Below are 22,172 nucleotides of genomic sequence, written 5' to 3'. Positions count from 1 at the left end.
TTTCTTTCCCAAGCGCACCCTTTGTTCAACGTCAAATCCAGCTTTAATCCTCACCTCTTTAACACTTTCCACCTCGGCGATAGCACTAGGCCAATTTCCTATACCCACTACACGTGCCAACCGCGCTGCTTCAACAGCCGAACTGCGCTAGTGACAGCACGCTCACCTTTCTTCCCACAGACATAACCCAACTGAGAAGACTCAGTTAGAACTATCGCATCATGGCCACCGCTGCTATGGATTACGAGACTGCTGATGGCGATCGTTTCGAAGGTAAGCTTATCCTCATCAACCTGATCTTGGCCACTATAGCGCCACGCTGTTTTTGTCGATGTTTTGCCACATCTGCCCGGCTCACTGCGCTTCTTTCTACGTCGCGTCTTCATCCTGCTAATCCTTCTCGTTGTCAACAGACGATGGTCCTCGATATGAGCGTGACCAGCGAAGCGCTTCACCTCGCGCTTCTCGCGATGATGGCCACGACACCCGTCGCCGTTCGGCCTCGCCCAACGGCAACAATGACACGTAAGCAATTCCATCAAACCACCAAAATCCACACACGACCTTGATCCTAACGCGAAACCCGTCATAGTAACATGAAGGAAGACGACGGTCGCCACAAGAACAACGATGAAGACGGCGCCATCAACCCCGGCTCCAACCTGTTCGTGACTGGCATCCATCCCAGACTGTCTGAAGGCGAGGTTACGCGCCTCTTCGAGAAGTACGGTGAGGTTGAGAAATGCCAGATCATGAAGGACCCCCATACCAAGGAGTCCCGCGGATTCGGTTTCGTCAAGATGGTCACCTCCGACCAGGCCGATGCTGCCAAGGATGGCTTGCAAGGCGAAGTCATCGACGGCCGTACCCTTAGCATCGAGAAGGCCCGCCGCGCTCGCCCTCGCACACCCACTCCCGGCAAGTACTTCGGTCCTCCTAAGCGAGGTAAGTTTATTTCCAGCGTCCCTACTTGCTATTAGACCCAAATACTCACATTTCAGAATCAGAGGGTGGTCGTCGATTCGATGACCGTGGTCGCCGCGGTGGCGGCGGTTACGGTGGTGGTGGTGGCTACGGTGGAGGTTACGGCGGTCGTGACGATCCCTACCGCTACCGAGGAGGTGGCGGCGGTGGCGGCTACGAACGCCGTGACGATCGCGGCTACGACCGTGGCTACGATCGAAACTACCGTGACGACCGTGGATACGACCGCACTTACCGTGAGGAAAGAGGCGGTTACAGAGAGGAGCGTGGCGGCGGCGGCGGCGGCGGCGGCTACGAGAGACGCGACCGAGACGATACTTACACCGGCAGCGCCGGCCGTACTGACCGTTACGCCAGCGGTGGTCGTGAAGACCGCGATGGTGGACGCTACGGCGGCCGTGGTGGTGGCGGTGACAGAGACCGCGGCTACGAACGCCCTGAGCGCGAGGCTCGATCCCGCGATGCTGCTCCCTCTGGCTATGCTGAGTCGGCCTCCCGACCTGAGCGTGATGCCTACGGCGGAGGTGCTGCTTAGTTGTCAGCCATGCATGCTCGGTAGGGGTTTGGCCCGTCCTGACATCATGTCATCCGGATCCTCTCCGACTTTCCGAGTGGTCTCCCGGTGATCTTGTCTTGGGCAGGCGGTTCAAGATAAGTCCCTCTCTAGCTTCATCTCGTTTTCTCTTGTTTGTCTCTAGGCATTCGAATGCGGCGGATCCCAGAAAATTTGCCACGAGGAGTTTCATACGGCAGGCAGGATGGAAAAAGGCACTTCCCACTTGTTTTCCTATATCTATCCTAATCTTGGAAGGGAAGACCGACAGTGGTGATGCCCGGATGTTTTCGACGGTATTACCAGGTGACGTCTATTTTGAAAGGACGCAACGGAAATGGATTTGAGTTTGATGCGGCACCCCGAGGTTTCTCGCGACCATTTTCCCATATTTTCCACCTTCGCTGGATCACCACACCCTACATCTCGTTTCTGCCGTGGACACCACCAAGATCGCCTTCTTCACCCTTTTCAGCCACACTTGTATCATTATTTCAGTTCCGAGGGTTTCGAGACTTGACGAAGCATAACGACTGCAGAGTTTTCAGCAGCATTTTGCCGGCATTGGTCAAGAGACCTCAGCATGATTTGGCCAGCAGCAAAGTGCCACTCGTAATTGATCGCAAATTCCACCAATGGTGCAACAATTGACACGACTCTCCGTAATCACAATGAACTCGCCTAAACCCAATCGTCTCCGCCAGAATCCCTGATATTTTACACCATGATGGGACTTTCAGCATTCGCCGTAAAGAGCTGCATAAAAAAGCCGCTCTCGCCAGCCTTGTCGCAAAAACAGATTCATCCGCAGTCCGTGTTGCTCCAGCAGTCCGTTTTCGGTTACCCGTTTTTGTGCGAGCACGCGCCATTCCACGCGCGGGATTCTATACCTCAAGGTAATGTCTTCAAACAAAGAAAATGACTGACAGTGCGGGCCTCAATGGCACCATTCTAGTATGAGAAGTATTGGAATGCATGTGGCTTGGGATTGATTGGCATGGTAAGGTCCGACCCCGACATATGCTGGATTCCTTGAGTTGTCCCCTGGTCAATGCTTCTAGATGCTGTCCGAGTCAGGCAGGAAGAGGGCACATGTGCACTGTTTCATTCGAGCCTGCTACACCCAGAACAGAGCACATCGTAAGCATAGGTTTATAGGTATGTAGTTGAATGAAACGATTGCAAAGAGCCCAGATCTCCCAGGTGCACGTACTACGCAGGCTCTTGGTTTATTTTTATGCGGCCAGCTATCTATCCTCCCATATTCTTCTAGTTCGTCCATCATGAAGAAGTACGGGCAGCAGACGCATGTTCCACACCGGATGCTATCGGAACCTGAAATCAGTTCGGGCTGGCTTGTTGGCTTGTACCTTAACGGTAATAGCCCTATGGGATGCGAATGGCCACCCTGCTTGAGTGCAGTGGCTCTGCTGTTCTCAAGTGAGACAACAAAGACCCCAACCGGAAACGTATAAGGACGCCGAAAGAGGAAATATCAGAGCACAAAGCTTCATATGCATACTAGCTGCTTCTCTTTGATCTGAATATGTGACCGGACGACATCTTGTTTCCCTATAGCGACCAATTCTCTTTCTCTTTCTCCCTTCAGCTTGTGCATATACTGAAACACAGAGCTGTATTGACTGAAGCCTCAGGAGGCAAGGCGCAAGTACCTGTTGAGATAAATATCCTCTTCTTCTCGAATTGCCTCTCGATAGTTTTCTTTAAGAAACACAGGGAACTCTGTGTACAAGAAGTGTCATCGTCATGGCATCAGCAAAGAAGGGAACAGAGCAGCAGCTCAACGGGACCAACTCCGGTAAGTGTGTGTGATAACGTATTATGTCTATCGTCCTTGTCCTTGGGGACAGCTCCCCATCCCTCTTCGGTTATCGGTGCATGTGTTCTTTCTGTTGACGCAATATTTCTCAAAACGAAAAGATCTCGAGCTACAATGGGCGGACGAAGAGTCGCAGCAGCAGGAGGCGGCCAAGAAAAAAATGCGCGCAGCTAAGGCTCGGAGAGAACGCCGCCAGCGCGCCCGCGAGCAACGCCGCAACCAGGTCAGCGACAGCGGAAGTGATACTCCGCGTGAGCAGCTCCGCGGCGGAGACAAGCAAGGGCCGACCGGGTTTACGCCGTCGTCGTCGTCGTCTTGGGCCCCTGCTACCGCCAGCTGGAATAAGCAGCAGGGACTCACGGCAAAGAAGCGGGAGAGGCGCATCAGGCGCATCAATAACGCCATCATCATGTACGTCGGCGCGGTGAGGGGCGAAACCCAATACGGCCAATCACTGGGCCTCGGGGAGTTGAATGAGGACAATGTACCCGATGAGGAGGCCAAGATCAAAGAGATTACACGTACGCTTAACGACCGCACCTATATGGTCACACAAAAGGCGCGGACTCAGGCTCAGCAGCAGAAGGACACGGAAACTGCGACGAAGTCTTCGGGTAGCAGCGTGAAGTTCACCCTTCGGAACGAAGGGGATAAGGACAGGTGGCAGTATCGTGCCTTTGACGAGGAGGAGGACAGTTCCATGGAGGATGATGACGACGATGGTTATCATAACCTTTTCACCACCGACGATGAGACCAAATATGAGTTTGATGGCTACGATTATGGCCTGACCGGTGAAGACGGCAACGACGATGATGAGGAGGTCGCACAGGACATCGAAGATTGCCTCCAGCGCTACCTAGCCGGTGCCGTCTGCAGAAGCGATGACGACGTGCAAAGGCTGTACGAGGCCAAGGAGCTGATGCGCAGCTGGATCGAGAAAGAAGAGCGGTCGCGTTCAGCCGAGATCAAGAACCTGCGCCAACGCGAGCCCGAGATGTCAGCCCTTGAGAGGGAAAAGTCGCGGGAGGCCATAGGCATCTATGATAACTTCATTTATGGTGGATACCTAGGAGGGTCGTCCGGCCGCCCGACCCCTTCTTCAAACCCATTGGGCGCCAGCTTCATGCAGCAGCAGTCCCAGACTGCATCCGGCCAGACCGGACGAGCCGCAGGCGTAGGCTCAGGGGCAAGAGGAGACACCGGGCAGACGGCGTCGAGGCTGCACGACCTGCTCCGTGGCTTCCAGTTCTACGACGTCAACAACCGCAAGCACGCCTTCGGCACCAGCTTTCCCGGCACGGCCTCGCACCCGTTCCTCGGGGCCCGCACCGCCCGCACGCGCGCCTGCCTCCAGTCGCAGCATCAGCCACCGCCGCGCAACGAAGCGCGGCTGCAGGACCCGGCACTGTGGGAGGAGTTCCACGGCGACACCGACACGTGGGCTCTCGGCAGCGGCGAGGGGGAATGCAGAACGACGGGCTTCTCGCCCAGAAGAACATCAAGGTGTGGGCGGAGCGCTTCGGCGGCGACCGCGACAAGCGGACCGGCTCGTTCAGCGCGGCACCAGAGGGCGACGGCGGCGTCTTTTACGATGACGAGGTCGAGATGACGGACCCTCCCGAGCACCACGACGACTTCCCCTCCGTGAATGGCAAGGAGGGAGTCGGGGCCAAGACGTTTGGCACTAAGGGGTTCAAGAAGCCGACCTTTGAGTTCAATCGCATGCCCTGGTCCATGGTTTCCGCCAACTCCAACGTCGGCGACCCTCACGGTTTCCACGGCTCCCCGAAGCAACCAGAAGCGGTTGTTGAGCAGCAGGAAAAGAAGAAGAAGCGAGTCAGCTTCGAGGAAAGCCTGTCCGGGGGTGTCACCAACGGTGGGCTTTTCACGGACAAGGCGGACCAGCAGCCGCATCCCAGCAGTCCCAGGCGCCCGTCCACCACCGACATCTTCAACACCGGCAGACACGGCCCCAGGCGTCCGTCCGCCGTTGGCGTTGGCACCAGCACACCCAACCCCATCCCCATCCCCATCCCCATCCCCAGCCCCAAGCATTCGCCCGCACCCAGCCCCAGGCGCCCATCCGCTGGCAACGCCAACGCCAACCGTATGTCCGCCGCCGAACAGATCGCCCACAACAACAAGATATGGAACCCCAAGCGGCCCTTCGATGGGCATGACTTGTCGTTCCTCAAACGCCCCCAAAACCCTACGCCCGCACCCAAGCCCTTCGACGGCAACGTCAACGGCGGCTTCCACGACCTCAAGCAGCGGCCCTGGTTCGATCGCAAGCCGGTGACGGAAGAGTCGGCCAAGGGCATCGCGAACTTCGTGAAGCCGCCCTTGCCGGGCGACAAGGCCCCGGAAGGGCGCTTCGCAAACGTCCAGTGGCGGCCCCCGAATCCCACCCTCACCAAGGAGGAAACTGAGGCCAGGGACAAGATGTTCTCGGAGAATTACGCGAGGAATCTCAAGGAACTTCTGCCAAAGTACCAGAATGGATTAAAAAACGACACGACCCAGCCGACCAAGCCGGTGCAGGATGCAGATAGTTCCCCGATATCTCCGGCAGACATCATTAACAAAAAACCCACCGGCAACCTCGGCGGCACTGGCTTTGGTTCTACTCCTTTCCCATTCCAGCAACGGCCGACCAACCATGGAACAAGTGACCTTTTCAACCGTCCGAAGACGCAGCCGGCCGTGGACCAGACCCTTTCCGGCCACACGCCCGTCACGGGGTCAGGAGTCTTCCCCAATCCGGAAACTTGGGTGCCCTCGGCCGCCTCCACCGGGAACCACATCGACATGACGACGTGGAGGAACACGAAGCAGGAGACGAATGCGCAGGGACAATTGGGCACCTCGGACGAGTTCAAGACGGCCGTGCACCACAACAACCAGGAGACGCAGAAGCAGCCGCCGCAGCCGCCGCAGCCGCCGCCAGCCGAATGGGCGAATGGCTTCACCGAAGAGCCTGGGGCGCTCTTCCAGTCCAGGCGAGCCCTGCAGAGGGCAGAGGAGGCGCGGAAGAAGCAACAGCAGGAGGAGGCGCAGAAGAAGAAACAGCAGGAGGAGGAGCAGAAGAAGCAGCAGCAGCAGCAGCAGCAGCCGCCGCCGATGTCGCCGCTAACCGAATGGGCGAGTGGCTTCACCGAAGAGCCTGGGGCGCTCTTCCGGGCCAGGCGAGCCCAGCAGAGGGCAGAGGAGGCGGAGAAGAAGAAACAGCAGCAGCAGCAGCCGCCGCCCAGCCAGAAGCCATGGGGCACCCGAGCGGACCAGTGGCCCACACCAGGTCCCAAACGGACACCTTTCGGCGATGACAAGAAGCCGTCAACGGACGAGGACGCGAAGAAGCCCGAGGACCCGTCCGACAATAATGACTTTAATCTGCGCGGTGGCGGTGCCGGCTCGGACAGCAGTGAGGGCAGCAGTAGCCATGACAAGGGCGATGACGTTGTCGACGACGAAGTCATTTCCTACGGGGCCGCGATAGCGAATACCACTACGCCTATCGGCAAGGCGCGTCATGCTATTTGGCATGCTGGACCAAGGAAAACACCACCATCATCAGGTCAGTACGAATATAGAATCGTCATGGGACAACAGTGAAAAGCACCCTGTTACCCCCTTATTTCATTCCCCATTCCCCCGGAGCCTAGCCCGCATCTACCCTTTCTTTTGCTTCCCCTTAGGCTACTAATACGAGTAGAGCAAGCAGCAGCTAGTGGATATCAAAACGTTGATGTATGGAACGCTGACCCCAAAACTCAACCACATAGCATGAACACCACCAACGATTTCGGGCCTTCTGGTTTGCCTGTCCTCCCCATGACCCCGACGGGCCTCCGGGTGGCGCGGAAGGCAATCGCGGACGCGAGGAGGAAGCCCTCTTTCATGAACCGTGGGCGGCCTGCGATGTCACACTGGTGAGAGAGGGGGTTAATAGCGATGGCAGCTAAAGAGAATGGAATCACAATGGCCTTGCGAAGGAGGTATGTGCAATGATTAGGGAAAGAGGGGGCGGGTGTGTCCACATGGGTCTTCATCCACTTACTATGTTACTGTTTACTTGCCATATTCATTATTTTCGTTTCCTAATATGAACCTCATATTCCGTAATATCAACTCCAACACTGGCATATTGAAGTCTCTTCTTCAGATTTGGGCACTGATGCGTGATTTTGATTAAGTATGCATCCTGTAGTAGTTGTAGAATAGTAGTTGTCATTTGCTCATTTGCCCATTTATCCATCGTCGCCCTTACCCCTTTATTCCCTCTCGTGAGATTTGTCGACAGCTGGTGTTGCCCCGATAAGCCAACCCACACCCGATGCCAGAGTCCCCACCGCGGCCTCGCGGAGCTGGTCCCTTTTCCTGACTCGGGCGGCCTCTTCGCCATCGTCATGGTCGCCGTCCCCGTGGTCGCCACTCCTGGCCTGGGCCTGGGCCTGGGTCTGGTTGCTACTCTGCTGCAGACTGGAGAGGCCTGAGAAGTTGCGCTGAGCTCGCGCCATGGTGGCCCTGGACAAATCGAACAGCGACATGGGCGCCTCCTCTTGCTGCCGCGATGATTTCGAAGAAGAATACTTGACCACGCCTGCTGGTACAGTGCTATTGAAACCGCCCGGCATGGCTTGGACGTTATCACCTTGATTATCCCACGCCGTCTCCTGTTGCTCCTCGGCCTTGATAGCAGCGTCTAGCTCTTCCTCGCAGCGGCGGAAGACGTTCAAGATCTCTTGCAGTGTGGCCGGGGGAGCGATTCTTAGGGCGGTGGAGAGACACTCCATGCGCTGCTCCAAGTGACGGATATCAAGGTTTCCGCTGGATGTGCCGATATGGGTAGGCCGTACGGTGTGGCTAGTGCGACGGTACTTGCCCGCCTGCAGCGCAGCTTTCCATGAGTATTCATCGAAAGCCGTGAACGAAGGTCCGTTCGCGGCTTTCTTTTGCGCAGGGCCGCCTGTGGAAGCCAGGCGGTTGACGACGTACGAATACGCGGTTTCGAAGTCATCTTCGGTCAGAGCTGCGTCCACGCACATTGCCGTGATGCGCTTTTCGATCACAAACTGTTGATCGGGAGCAGACTCTGGCGCTGTAGAATGTTTTGTGGCTTTCTCTTGACTTGGTAGGCCAGCCTTGACCATATTCTCACCAACCTCTAAAAGCGCAAGAAGGCGTGTATAGCTCTTCGGGTTCTGCTCGAGAAGCTTGCCAACAATGGAGATTGGATCCGAGTGCACACGTAGCACTACGGGAGTGAAAGGCTCGCCTTGTTTGAGGACAAGACGGTACTCGCCAAGGCCGTGTGTGGCCTTCAACAGAGCCTCAATCTTTCTCGCAGCTGGACCATCTTCAGGGATGGTTTTGGGGAATGCATGAATACTAAAAGGTATCAGTAGTGTGTCTGCGCACTAATTCGCGAAGCGAAATCTTACATGTCATCAGCTTTCAGAAGACCACCACGAGTCCTATTCGGATTCGAGGCATTGTCGTAAGCTGTCATCGCCGACCCAATAATAGTCTCTGCCAATAGTTCATCTGGCAGTGGTCGTTCAGGGGAGTCTTCGTATATAGCTCTGGCAAGAGCGTAACCTACTAAGTGTCAGCGGCAATGTTCCCAGACTGCTTGCTATTCAAATACTTACGGCCGCTCGCAAGGATTGCTTTGAGACATTCCGTCTCGAGGAATTCTCGATCCAGTTGTCCAAACACACCCTGAATACAGAGATCCGAAGCAGTATCTGAGGCTTCTTCAGCGCCCCAGTCTCGTAGCCACAGTAACTCATTGCGAGCTCTCGTCCAGTATTTATCCTCGGTCTTCGGGGCGTGGTTGCGAAGATTGCGCAGGAACTTGCTTGCCTCGGCCTTTTGCTCACGTTCGTCTTGCAGAAAAGCGAGCTCTCCAGCCCTGCGAACGTTGCAAGGTGTACCTGACTTGGTCAGGATAAATGCACTCAACGTCAGTGCATGCAGTAGTTGTGCGGACAGCTTTTTGGGAGACGTCAGAACATTGGATTCTTCGAGCAGGTCGTTACGCATATATGTTGCATTTCGGGCGGAGACGATAAGTTCTCTGCTTAGGTCGGGTAAGGGCGACAGCAGGGACGAGGCTACTTGCAGAGTGGGACATGGATCTTCTCCCATCATGTTCATGACCTTGGTGATGATCGAGTTAACCCCTGACAAGGCCTCTACGGAGGCCTCGGTGATCAAGTACGCCGAGGCCAACGCAGCCCTGGCGTATCGTTGCTCGAGATAGCGTTGCTCATCATCTCCAAGCCACATTGTACCATGGTCTCCCAAGTCGATATCCTCTGGGCCATCCCATTCTTCGATGGCTTTGACTGCGACTCTCCATGACCTTGATGCTTGCAGAGTGAGCCATTCAAGCATCTCTTCCCAACCCGGGCATGATATCTTCTTTGATTCAGAATCAGAATCCTCGGAATGTCCGGCCATCTCTTGAGTTTTCCACCTCTTCTCATGGTAGATCCATGGCCCTAGTAAGCCGCGCAGATCCCGCCCGACGTGAGATAGGTCCTCTTCGCGCACACCGGTTTGGTCGAGTAGTACGCTGACAGCAGCGCGGTCGTCGAGTTGCTCGAATGCTGACAGGGTCTGTGGTATCGGCGCATATGGGTAATATTCATAGTTGCGACGAAGGAGAGGCAGGAGCGCCGAGATCATCCACGCACGAATGCACGGCGCATGATCGAGGAAGGGGACGATCAAGTCGGGTAGCTGTGTCAGTAACCCGGCTTCCTCGTCTACCCGGTGGGCGCGGTGAATCAAAAAGAGACTGATGGGATCTTTGGCGACATCATCGGGCGCATTGGGCGATTTGAGGGGGAGTAGTCGCAGTTTCCGGACCTTCTTTGCGGCTTCGGCATCTGTGAAATGTTCGACTGAAGACCAGTCGACCGGCGGACATTGTTCTTCCTCAATGTCTTCGGCCACTTCCGACCTCAGGCACTCGATGAGCGAGACATATTTGTTGGAGTCGACAGTCTCGGGCAGACAAGTCAGAAGGATGCGCAGAACCAGCTCTGTCTGGAGCACCTTATCATGACGCAGGGCCAGCGATGTTAGGCTGTCGATGTCGGATTTAGTAGCGAGATGGACCGCGAGCAGGATGATCTTCGCGGGAGAAATCATTGTCGTCGTGTTGTATTATTGGTTCTATACATCTTCCAGCTGTAAAACACCAGGACTTGAGAGGTGAGAGTAGCATACGTATCAAGGCGGCGCAACGGCGAACAGCGAAAGCACCACGTTCGTCACTTCTTGCCAAGCAAACTACCTTGTAGCTTGTATGCGGCATTGCAGGGATGTGTCAAGTCATTTTGGTTGGGTTGGATCCACGGGAATTGTGGCTGGTGCAGGTTAATCGATGTCCGGCATTTGCATTCACCAGCCACGATTCGAACTCGGGCCTTCGGCCTGCTTGGGGTGGCTTGGAGCTCCTAGACCTCAACGTCAACCCAGAAGCTTGTGAGGCTCAATCGAATCCCCAAGAAACGCTTCACGAAAGTCCTCACGCCCTCCCTCACTGCACCATGGCGTCCGGATACGGTCTAACCGGCGGTAAGTCTACACCTGCTACTCAATTGATCTGGTCGCTAATCCAATTGCCTTCCGACAGGCCCTGGCCGATGCTTCCCCTTCTGGCAAGAGGTTCTGGCCTGCTATGTCGTCAACACCAACGCCGACGATAACTCGGGCAAGGCGAAGTGCGCCCCCGTACTGGAGGACTACTATGAGTGCCTGCACCACAAGAAAGAAGTGAGCCAGACGAAGTCCGATCCATAGCGACCGAAACTCGGGCTAACACAACTGTCTAACAGGCCGCCCGCGTGAGAGCGCTCCAAGTCGCATACCGAAAGGCCGAGGCCAAATCAGCGGGAGGAGAGAATGCCCCAACAGCAGGCCAAATACGGAACCTGGGGCTCTTGAACAAGGAAGATGACACCAAAAAGGTCTTGGAGAAGTCATGAGGGCGCGATACTCGAAGGGGCGAGCTGCATCTGTACATATCGGGGATCCCGCAGTGTAAGGAATAGAGGCGTTGATCACACACATGTTCACCAATTGAACTCTATCCTCTAGGTATGGAAAGCAAAAATACTGGTGGTCCTATGCCCACAGATTACGTGTTGCCATTACCATATCCAGCTCCCAATCGACCAGAATATCAGGCTCGCAAACCCGCGGGATATTCTGATAATTGCTGGCAGAATGTGCTAGAGCGTCCATTGGCTCAGGGACGAAGTAGGTGTTTGTTTCGTCAATGAGCTGCGCCTTCTCCAAAAACACATTCTAATGGGTCTAGTTCCTGTCGTTGCTTCTTATTTTTAGTTTTTATGCAGCAACTAAAGTGCGAATGAAACGAGTCAGCGAGAATTTAGAAGGGGCATCCGTGCTCCCCCTCATTCCCATTTCCAAGATAGGTCGGTTCAGCCGGCAGAGCAGGCAGAATCTGCTGTAGAAGTTGCCGAATGGATCGATCGATTGCCGCGTGGAAAAGCCTGTGGAACAATCAACTGCCCCGTAGAGTAATATATGGAATAAACAACTGTACAATGATGGCCAGACTATGGGATGAATGGGATAAACATCAGCTAAGCTGCTGGGATTATCAAACCAGACGTGAACTCCAAGTGCCTGACTTGAGTTTGCACTCAAGTCTCAACTTCTCGGGTTCATCTCATGGCCTACTGCTAGCTGCGAGCATTCTTTTGCCCTCCGTCAAGATGCCTATCTTTCGGGGTATTGACGTCTCGATCGTTGCCAGTGCTGAGGCAAAGAAACTCACAGAGTACCCTCACCCCGACTCGGCCTCTATGATACTTACAGATGGCGAGGATCCCACGCGCCAGAAGAAGGTGAAACCCAGAATCTCGGTCTATATCCCATCAATGCCTGGTAAGAAATCACCCTTCACCTTAAATTCATAACCACAATGGATTGAAAGTCGGATAGGAGAGCAATTCTGGCTCAAATACTCAGTTCTTCGCATGCCCTCGCCGGCTACTCACCTTTACTTCAAAATGTTCATGAACGGTCGGCCAATCACGTCTTGGGGCATTTCGATGAAGCCGAGCAAGGACGGCAACCCGGAGCGACCCATCAAGGGAACCGTTGTGAGGGCTCTCTATGAGCCTGAAAGCCAGTCCCAGGACATAGATCTCGGATCTGGGGTCCATGAAGTTGGCATTGAAACCAGATACTTCCACTTCATGGCAGGCCTGGACAAGAGGTCGGCTGCCGAAGATGGGGGTCTGATCGAGGTCCAAGTATTCCGCTCAAAGGGGAGAAAGCGACGTGCCCCGAGACTACCCGAATTCCGTGGCCAGGATCGATATGGCATAACGTAAGTACGCATGCAATCACTCAATTTCTAACAGTTGGGTTATTGGGGATTAACCGTTGATATCGCTGCAGGTCTCCCAGTGGTGGCCTGGTTGACAACCCGCAGGACGCCACTTTCTACGACTGGCTGCTGGTTGATCCAAAGGACTCCCCTTATGCGACCTTCTGTTTCCACTATCGATCCTTGAAGCACCTCATTCAGCTGAGTCTCATCCCGCGATCAGAGAGCCAACGATCATTGTCACGAATCGATTCGGGTGTGTTCATCGCCGAGTCGCCCGAAGAGAAAACACCAGTCAATTCTCCCAACATGGAGGACAACGATTCCCCTAACTCGGGCTTTTCGTTCGAAATCAAACCATTGACCATACCCGTCTTTGGTCGTCAAGATAATGTTACCAGCGAGCACCGTCAAAGAGATATCCCATCCAATTACTGCTTGAGGAGCCCGCCGCAGCTGGAACCCGACACGAACACGAATCATCAATCTACAACACAAGCAAGTATGGACTCACAGGACGGCCTGGTTGCAGAGAAATATTATCGTCCACTACCTGAGCCCCCAAAAGTTGCATCAAGACACTCGTCGTACTCGTCTCTCAAGTCCAACTGTCCTTCCCTCACTCCTTCATTGGCCCAATACGTAGACGATGGGGGGTTCGGGCAAGACAACATCGCGATTGGGATGGCACGCGCAGTGGTTTCATCTGCCCCTTCCATGGTGACGCTTGCTATAAAGGGCACAAAGACCAGCGAAGATTGCTCAGTTTCGGACTATGAACATTCGCCACCCTCCTCAGCGGCTTCAGATTCATCTGGGCACCCCGAACCCGATACGTATCTGACAACCACGGGAAGTGTTCTCGAACGAAATATAGCTCAATTTTCTTCGCCCTCTATCACTGGCGCGGCAATGCCACCTGGTCGCCCTCGAATTCCCATTTCGGTCTCGGAGGAATCCATACTCGGACCTCCCACTCCTACCAACCACGTATCATTGAGGTTGGCCGATTCCAAGTGGGTAAGGCGCACACCGTCGCCCGTCCCTAAGAGGTCGATAGGTCGATTTTGGAGTCCACATCTACATAAGAAGCCAGCAAAACAAGAACTTGGACGGCATCACGAGCGAAAAAGACACAGTGATACTGACCATCGATTTTCACGCGAGCTCAAGTCATGGAATTTTGACGAAACCCCTACATTACTAGGTGCCACAGGCCCCTCGAGGGAAGCAGTGGCCGAAGAGCAGGGATTGTAATATCGAGCGACGGATTTCACGGTGGAAACATCAGGGGCATTGAGAACGATGTTCCTCCCTTGGAGAAACATTCCGATAAACGCAGCACTTGGGAGTCATTCAAAGAACCGCCAACAGGCAACTGGATCTGAGCATCTCAACCGAGGCGCATGCATGATTTATTGTTCACGATGTATGACTACTTTGCTTTCTTGAGTCGAGACATTACAGCTAGAGGCGTTATAGGAGTGCTTGGGAGGGAAAAGGCATGCTTGACGCACCGACGAATGGCTTATGTAATGTAGAGTATTTCAGGCAGTATACCGTTTTGATATGAGAAGCACTGCACATGCCAGTTTCAATCCGAGAAAGAGAGATCTGGTCAAGCTGGGTGAAGAGGATATCCTTGCCCCCATTCAGCCTTTGCTTTTGGTGCCCCGCTTCTACCCCCAATTCATCAACACTTCACTTACGCAGTCTCACCCTCTACATACTTCACACATATGTGTAGCACCTGCTTTAGTGCATCGATGTGGCCGTGATATTTGGTAAGTAACTAGACCCGGTAGATGCACTTGCTATCGAAGGCTATATCAAGGCGTTCCTTTTCTAGCCTCCCCAGGAAAGCTACCTTAAGAATGGCCTCAACCACTGCCAACAAAGTCGGACATATTGAGCGAACAGCTGCAGAGCCGAGAGACAAGGCCAGTCATCTTACCAGTTGGATTTGGGTAGCATTCCACTCACATCTTTCACAGTCGCTGTTCACAGTGGTGCTCCGCAAGATTGATGAGGTCAATGACCAAGTCCGGCTCTTTCACCTGGAAATACCTCTTGATGGCCCCCAATTACGCGTAAATAATCAAATCCATTCGATCTGCTAGATCAAATGAAAGAACCGAGGGTAACTTGCTAACATGTCATTGTTTTACTGCTTTTAGTTCCTCTCAGGCCAGTGGCTCGATGTTTACTGTCCTGGTGTGCCCAAGGCGGGCGGCTTCACCATAACGTCACCCCCATCTAAAGCCCGGCCTTCTTCTTCTTCCGTCGCCGACAGGGCAGTGAGTGATAAAGATCCACGTCCGAATAAGGATAACGATGAAGAGAAGCCCGCGGCGAAAAGTCCGGGCTATTTGGAGTTGGCTGTCCAGAATTCGCCAGCCAACCCGCCTGCGGCCTGGCTCTGGCAAGGGGAGGAGAAAGGCATGGCGAAGCCTACCAAGGATACCATTATCGACCGTGAACTCCGTGTCCGCGTCGGAGGCTCCTTCGTCTGGCCCCCGCCGGGCATCAATGTCCACACCCTGCGTCGGGTCGTCTTTGTCGCAGGCGGGGTTGGAATCAACCCCCTTATCTCCATGGCGAGCTCGCTTGTGCCGCCTCTCCCGTTTGAGGTCAAGTTCCTTTACTCGACGAAAGACCCTCTTCGGACAACCGCTCAATCGGGGTTAGGAGCAGAGAGTAAGGATGAGACGAGGGACGCCAGCAGAATATTGTTCTTAGACAGGCTGGTCAAGATTTTTGGAGGAGATGGAGAAACGGAGGAAGCGAGGAGCGGGAAGCTCAAGGGCCAGCTCAAGCTTTTCTTGACGGGAGGTGGTACCCAGGGGAGACGAGAAGAGAAGAGCGCCATAGAGGTTGGAGAGTCGTCTAAGGTTACGTTTCTTGGCCGGCGGATGGGCGTTAGCGACGTCGAAGAGGCGGTTGGGGAACCGGCTGAGAGGAGGTTCGCTGTGGTGTATGTGTGTGGAGTGCCAAACATGACGGATACGTTCGTGGAAAAGCTCAGGAGTAAGGACGGCTTGGACATGGAGGCTCATCGGGTCTTGTGCGAGAAGTGGTGGTAGGGACATGACAGCTTAGATGCCGTAGATGCATACTATAGAACCCACCAAGGCCATATAACCGATGTTTGGACGAGACCCTGTTTTTACAGATGCTGTCCGACCCCTTTCCAGGCCGCCCCGTCACATTACCACGACGTGAGCTTCACGGAGAGGGAATGGACCACCTGTCTAGGATTTTCGTCCAAAAGGAACAATCGACAGGGCCCAACTATGAATACCCCGCCATGCCATCTGCCTGTACTGTTAGGGAATAATCGAAGCTCAGGTCAGCTAGTAATAGTAGCCCTAGGCGTCTCAGCGTGGTGGTTAGCACCTGTTTCAATCGCCGAGTGATCACTCTCACGCCCAACATTGACACTACCTGTCCGATTAAACAAATATTTCCCTTTGTCACGTTCGCGAAACCTTTACGGAATATTCCCTGGTAGTCGTGCACCTTGTTTTCGTGGTTGGCATACAACAAACAGTCTCTTACTATAAGCCCTTCCTTGTCGCCGAGTCCATACAGGCAACATGGCAGGCAACATGGCTGGCAACAGCCTCCCAAGGGTCGAACTGTACGAGTTTGACTATGTCCTTACCCACATGGATGAATTTAAAGCACTTCTCTCCAATGAACAAGCATCGCATCTGCAGAGCAACCACCCGCCCGAATTGCTGAGCTTCGACGAGTCGCTTTTGCGCGGCAACAATTCTGCCACCACCAACAACCCGCAAGGTCAGCAGAACAACGGAAACACTGGCCCTTTGCCAACTGCCTATCGCCCCTCGTTGCAGAGAAACACCATGGCTCATGGGCACGGCGACGCAAGCAGTCGCTTGCCTGCTTCTCATCCAAACTTGCCCCTTCATGAGGGCGTCACGGAATCAAGCCCCCATGACACTCCCATGACTGGTGTTATGAACACCACCACTCCCATCAACTACAGCGCTGCTAGCGACAGAAACAGCAGCAACAACCTCGCTTTGGACATCCACCCCACTGCCGTCATGAGAGACGACTCCATCGAGACTTACCTTGACAGTCTGCCGGACGTCGAACTTCCTAGTGGTAAGAACAGCATGGGAGGTCATCGTGCCTACGATCCGCGTCGTCGTTTTGGCAGACACGCCATGGCCCTTGTCGTCGACGCGGATTCGGACGAGGACCGAATTCCGATGCCTAACCCCGAATTTGCCAACCACAACATCGACGACAGCCACCGATACCAGACCAGTGATGTTCGTGGTGGTGGTGACAATGGCGGAGCCACTGAGCGCCAGACTAACGACGTTAATGACGGGGAGCCCATCCTGGATTGCATTGTGGTGCCATCGGATTCAGGATCCGAAGCAACCCATCGTGGCGATGGACGTGCCACAACGGCTGGCACTGACTTGGAAAACTCTATCGTGATCCCTTCCGACGATGAATCCTCGTCAGATGTGCAGGTAACAGGTGTCCGACGAAGACGCCAGGGCAATGACGACTATAGCCAAAGCCAACATATCTCGATCTCCTCGTCATCCTCCTCCGACGACGATCCCGCCGGACGACGTTTGGAGAGATCTTCCGAAGCTTCCTTTAAGGAACCTTCTGAGGCTTCTTCTGAAGATGACGACATCGAGATGAAAGATGTTGGCAATGGCCCTCAGGAGAAGAAGGAGAAACCGCCCGCCCATGAGCCTGCAGCACTGCCAGAGCAGGAGCAGGAGCCCAAGAAGTGCCACTACTTCGCCACAGGCGTGCTTATGGACCAGAAGAAGATGAAGGCAGAGTTCCCCGAGGCCAAGTATCTGTGCCTCGCCAAGCTGAAGGGTTACCGCTGGCTGATCTGCGGCCCTCGGCGTCGCGATCTCCCGACCATCAACAGCGACAACTTAATCATGAGTCCTTCTGCCTCACCCCCTCCTGGCTCCATCCAGGATTTCGTCTTGAATGAAAACTCCGCCGTCCAGGATGGCGGCCAGGATCCGGAGGGCTACGCGACTATCGCTCCCGTGTACAGGCACATGCACGGCATCAACGACAACATCGGCCAAAAGCAAGACCTCGAGGGATCCTGCGTCTACGGCGCCCTCTACGAGGTCAGCGAAGCCGTAGCCGAGGCCATCCGGGTCTACACCATGGGCTGGAGCGCCTACTCACCGCTCACAGTGTCGGTGATCCCGCTGGAGCGCGACCTCTGGAGCGTGGAGCCCGAGATGGCCGGAACCATGCCGCTGGCCCTGCGCGAGCTGGAGCCGATCCCCGAGGCCTGCACCTACGTCGTCGACAGCACCCAGTGGCACATGCCCTGGCGCGCCCCGGACTGGAAGTGCGGCGGAACCATGGAGCTGGGCCGCGTGCGGGATCACGAGCGCGCCGCCATGATCCCCTACATGAAGACCTACAACGCCGACTACCCCCACTTTCGCCCTCCCTATCCGCTGCCCGAGTTCGCCCGCCTGCGCCGGGACACGGACCCCGTTCCCTTGTCGGCCGACTTGCAGCCCCGCGTCTACGACCGGGAGTACATGGACGCGCTGCGCAGCCTGTTCCACACCTTGCTGTTTGACCGCTTCACACCGCTCTGGTATGTCAACGAGGCCCTTCGACCCTGGGTTCAGGACTTAGAGTGGTGGCCGATGCCTCACCAGAAATGGGAGTTACACATGTACCCTCGCTCCCAACAGTGAAGGAGTGAAAGGCCCTCACAAGATGAGGCAGGGCTTGGTACAGAAAGCTTTGCCGAACGAACAGGAATGATGTGTACAATGACGGACCACGATGCTATGGCTATGAATGATATTGATGAATGATGCGAGCAAGAAAAGCGGCGATGACACCCCAAGTGTTTTCAACAAAGACTAGGGAGATGGATTATGCTGGACGAGTTTTTTGTTGAGATGCTTTCAGATTGGACTTTTGCAAATTGACGGGCCATGAGACAATCTTCTCAGAGGGCTTGAATAGAGTAAGGGCGATCTGGGTTGGATTAGCTTAGTCAATCGAGATGTTTGCATGAGCAATACAACGTTCCTGGTGACGTGAAGAAACATTTTGTTGTAGAAGAAGGGTTGGAGTAAACAGTTATGCTTAGTGCGAGGTAGAGTAAAGACATGTACATTGAGACAAGTATGCAGTTCTCTTGGCATCGGTAGTACTGGTCAAGTAAGTCCAGGAGAAGTAAATCGGTAACAGGACACGGGATAGCTGGCAATGAGCCAGTTAGTAAATAGTATAAGGTAACCTGGGACGATCAACTGGCGATAGACTCAACGGCGTGGCCCAAGACCAAGTCATACTCGTTCAACAAACTCAAGCTCCTTTTATTGACATAATTCGCTCCTGTAAATAATCTACGATGGCTCAGTCCAGTTGACCTGGTCCATGACCTGTCCCGCCGAGGGATGCGTGTAACCTATTCTTAATCGTAACCTCAAAGGCTGTGGCAAAACATGTTAGCAAACGACTCAAGCAAGGGAAATAAGATAATAATGGCGGCGAGCTTACCCCTTTAGCGCCCACAATCCTCATAAGCTGCGTTGCCTCACCGCCGGAAGGAATCTCGGTATTCGATATGTTGAGGAGCTGCAGCTTCTGTGATTTGGGAACTGCAGCCTGCAAGCCGGCGTTGGAAATCTCGCCACCCGACGAGTTGCGGAAACGACCAGTGACCTGGATGGCACCTTCAGCATTGCGCTGCAGTGCCAAAGTCACGTTCACACCATTTGCGTCGTAGCAAGGATGGCCGGCCGGTGCCGCTTGTTGTTGTTGCGGGGGAGGCGTACCCATACCACCAAGTATGTCCAGGTCCGAGCTTGCTGACGCGGCAGGCTGCGTCGGCGCAGGCGAGCCAGACGGGCCTTGTGAGAAGAGGTCCATGATTGACGAGACATTGGACTGAGGTGCCGGAGACCCGGCTGTCGGTGGCGAGGTAGCGCCGCCGAGAATGTCTGCCAAAAGATCCGTGTTGCTCGGTCCAGTGGTAGGCGAAGCCAAAGGCATGCTGGTGGAATCCCCCATGAGATCCAAAAGATCTTGGTCAGTGGTGGGCTTCGCGACCAGCTTAGACCTTCGGTTCGCAGCTTTCTTCGTCTTAGTGCTGGCCTCGCCGAGGACGCGAGAAGCTTCCCGGATCTGGGGAGGCGGCATCTTCTCCAAAACACCTCGGCGAATTTCGTCATAGGCGAAAAGGTTGTTATACTCGACAGATCTTTGCTGAACCTCGACATCCAAACTGGTCGAGTGATATGAGATAAGCCTTCGTACTCTCTCGATTTGAGGAGCATCGTTCAATCGTGTGCTGAGCTTGACCAATGCCGTAACAATATACTCGGTTGCTACCTGAGTGGCGTAGCTGCTGTTAAGAATCGAAGAGAACAGGTCAATGATTTCGTGTTCTTTGACTTCCGAGACCAACTCCTCTTCTTCGTACTGGCCACCCTGCAGAAGCAAGTCTCCAAATTCGCCAATGCACCATGCTCCGGCCTGGGTCAAGCTTTCCTGTGTGATATCCTTCTTCAGGTTGACGAAAAGTTTCTGTACGGCGTAGGTCTGCAGCTCAGGGGTGGTTGCCACGAGGCGAATGAATGAGGACATGATAGGCTCTTTAACGAAGTTTCCGGCGAGGGTCAGAACACGCAGCATGGTATCAACATGCCACCGCTTGTTGGGGGCATATCGATCCGCAGCGAGACCAATCTGGGTTGTCATGGTCGGCTTGAACTCGTTGTCGGCGACCTCGAGGAATGCAAGAAGTTCCCGGATGAGAATTCGGACATTGCTCTCGTTAACCAGGGTAAAGCTGAGCTCGAGAGCTCTTCTCCGGATGCTGATATCGGGGTCCCTCAGACAGTCGAGGATCGTGCTGCGGTGTCGCTGCACAGCATTGGGCTCAATGGCGACAACCTTGATCAGGGTATTGAGAGCAACATAGCGAATGTTGTTATCGCGGTTGGAAAGGAACTTTCCTAGGATGTTGACGCCAAGCACGCGCAAACCAGAGTCGGCATCAATATCCAGGATTGTCCGCACAGCTTCGTACAGGATCGAGTTTCCGACATTCTTGGTCGAGTCCGTGTTGGTGGCGACCTGGGCCAGGATGTCGTTGATTTGCTCAGTTCCTTCAGGGTCACCGCGGACAAGCACTCGGAGGAGCCTGAGGATCTTGACCTGTAAGAACGGATCCGTGATGCCAGTGACATCATGCTCAGGGGCGTAACCGGAAGTGGCAAGCCCCTTCAGCGTCCTCACCAGGTTTGGCACGAATTGCTTGAACTTGTCTACCATGCCCTCCTCACCGCCCTCTTCCTCGTCAGCCTCGCAGAAGCTGGTGACCAGGGTAAGGCCACACAGCAAGACGCCGTGGTTGCGGTCGGACAGAAGCGCAGAGGCCTTCTCGATGAAGTGCTCCTGCAGGTCTGGCACCTTGTGACATATTCTCATGGCGCACAGAGCTGCTTTCCGCCGGATGTAGGGATTGGCTGTCGAGACGAGCTTCTCGATGTCGGCGAACAGATCTCGGGACATCTCGATCGAAGCGATGTTGCCCAAGGTTGCAAGAGCAAGGCCGACGACATATTGGTTGGAGTGGCCCAAGTCGTTCTGTAGCGAGTTCGTCACCAGGGTCAGGACCTCTTGGTTCTCATCGAGGAGCAAACTGGTCGCCAGATGTCCCAGGCGCTTGTCGGCGAATCGCGCCGAGGCAAGGAGCTTGATGCATTCTATCTGACCGAAATGGGTTCGTTCGCCGAGGGTGAAGAGGTAGAGTAGCTTGGCTACGTTGTTGCGCCTGCATGCTTCAGTCAGTACAGCTGCTTCCTCCCAGACAGCCTCGACTCGATGGTGACGAATGCGGTAGAGTGCAGGCGCAGGTGTGGGCTTTGGGAATGTGCGTACCGGATGTTGTGATCACCGCTCTCCTCGCGGAAGCTGGCACGAATATTGGCACTCTCTTTTTGGATTACGGCACGTTCGTCGGCGATGGTCTTGGCTGCTCGCACGTTGCGGATGAATTGCTTGACTATTATGGTTGTGACATGTGTAAGTAGATGCGACGCGAGAAAGTCAATGGTTCAGCATGAGGCCAGATTCAACGTACGGGAACTCATCGTGGCCAAAGCATAAGGGCCCTTCAAGGGCCGACTTCTTCAAATAGCCTCAATGAAGCAGATGAAGAGGTCAGAAGTGCCAGCACGAAGGGTGCCTTGGGAAAGAAGTCTGTTGTTTCAACTAAGGGGGCTCGCTAAAGACAGAGAGAGTACTTTGAATTCAAGCTTCCACGTTTCGCTGCTTCCCCTTTGGCTGGGCGGAATGTATGTACAGTTGATTGACAGACTGCTTGGTTGCTGGCTGGCTCCAGCTCAGCC

General features: G+C 54.6%; 8 protein-coding genes across 8 annotated transcripts; 6 read left to right on the top strand and 2 right to left on the bottom strand.

The window, feature by feature from the left end:
- Positions 1 to 221: 221 nt before the first annotated feature.
- Positions 222 to 1,519, top strand: PG998_008259 (uncharacterized protein; the record flags this gene model as incomplete). The annotated part of the gene is made up of 4 exons (XM_066875075.1): positions 222 to 273; positions 414 to 525; positions 593 to 945; positions 1,002 to 1,519. The coding sequence occupies 4 exons, from the start codon at positions 222 to 224 to the stop codon at positions 1,517 to 1,519; spliced, it is 1,035 nt and encodes a 344-aa protein (XP_066731020.1).
- A 1,785-nt stretch (positions 1,520 to 3,304) lies between these two features.
- PG998_008258 (uncharacterized protein) lies at positions 3,305 to 4,558 on the top strand (the record flags this gene model as incomplete). Its single annotated transcript, XM_066875074.1, has 3 exons — positions 3,305 to 3,356; positions 3,479 to 4,457; positions 4,537 to 4,558. 3 exons carry the CDS (start codon positions 3,305 to 3,307, stop codon positions 4,556 to 4,558), a joined length of 1,053 nt encoding a protein of 350 aa, XP_066731019.1.
- A 3,093-nt stretch (positions 4,559 to 7,651) lies between these two features.
- On the bottom strand, positions 7,652 to 10,541 carry PG998_008257 (secretory pathway protein Sec39; the record flags this gene model as incomplete). Its single annotated transcript, XM_066875073.1, has 3 exons — positions 7,652 to 8,768; positions 8,822 to 8,978; positions 9,032 to 10,541. 3 exons carry the CDS (start codon positions 10,539 to 10,541, stop codon positions 7,652 to 7,654), a joined length of 2,784 nt encoding a protein of 927 aa, XP_066731018.1.
- Positions 10,542 to 10,868: 327 nt separating this feature from the next.
- PG998_008256 (NADH dehydrogenase iron-sulfur protein 5-A) lies at positions 10,869 to 11,380 on the top strand (the record flags this gene model as incomplete). The annotated part of the gene is made up of 3 exons (XM_066875072.1): positions 10,869 to 10,970; positions 11,029 to 11,168; positions 11,231 to 11,380. The coding sequence occupies exons 1-3, from the start codon at positions 10,943 to 10,945 to the stop codon at positions 11,378 to 11,380; spliced, it is 318 nt and encodes a 105-aa protein (XP_066731017.1). The 5' UTR covers positions 10,869 to 10,942.
- A 756-nt stretch (positions 11,381 to 12,136) lies between these two features.
- PG998_008255 (uncharacterized protein) lies at positions 12,137 to 14,013 on the top strand (the record flags this gene model as incomplete). Its single annotated transcript, XM_066875071.1, has 3 exons — positions 12,137 to 12,308; positions 12,366 to 12,756; positions 12,828 to 14,013. The coding sequence occupies 3 exons, from the start codon at positions 12,137 to 12,139 to the stop codon at positions 14,011 to 14,013; spliced, it is 1,749 nt and encodes a 582-aa protein (XP_066731016.1).
- A 617-nt stretch (positions 14,014 to 14,630) lies between these two features.
- On the top strand, positions 14,631 to 15,839 carry PG998_008254 (uncharacterized protein; the record flags this gene model as incomplete). Its single annotated transcript, XM_066875070.1, has 2 exons — positions 14,631 to 14,786; positions 14,934 to 15,839. 2 exons carry the CDS (start codon positions 14,631 to 14,633, stop codon positions 15,837 to 15,839), a joined length of 1,062 nt encoding a protein of 353 aa, XP_066731015.1.
- Positions 15,840 to 16,364: 525 nt separating this feature from the next.
- PG998_008253 (uncharacterized protein) lies at positions 16,365 to 18,497 on the top strand (the record flags this gene model as incomplete). Its single annotated transcript, XM_066875069.1, has 1 exon — positions 16,365 to 18,497. One exon carries the CDS (start codon positions 16,365 to 16,367, stop codon positions 18,495 to 18,497), a length of 2,133 nt encoding a protein of 710 aa, XP_066731014.1.
- A 663-nt stretch (positions 18,498 to 19,160) lies between these two features.
- Positions 19,161 to 21,914, bottom strand: PG998_008252 (uncharacterized protein; the record flags this gene model as incomplete). Its single annotated transcript, XM_066875068.1, has 4 exons — positions 19,161 to 19,247; positions 19,315 to 21,595; positions 21,703 to 21,826; positions 21,905 to 21,914. 4 exons carry the CDS (start codon positions 21,912 to 21,914, stop codon positions 19,161 to 19,163), a joined length of 2,502 nt encoding a protein of 833 aa, XP_066731013.1.
- Between the last annotated feature and the right edge of the window lie 258 nt (positions 21,915 to 22,172).

This window comes from Apiospora kogelbergensis (assembly GCF_038363985.1).
Source record: "Apiospora kogelbergensis strain CBS 113332 chromosome Unknown utg000005l_segment0_segment0, whole genome shotgun sequence".
NCBI classification, from domain to species: domain Eukaryota; kingdom Fungi; phylum Ascomycota; class Sordariomycetes; order Amphisphaeriales; family Apiosporaceae; genus Apiospora; species Apiospora kogelbergensis.
The sequence above is the reverse complement of the archived record's forward strand: the minus strand, read 5'-3'. Positions and strand labels throughout refer to the sequence as shown.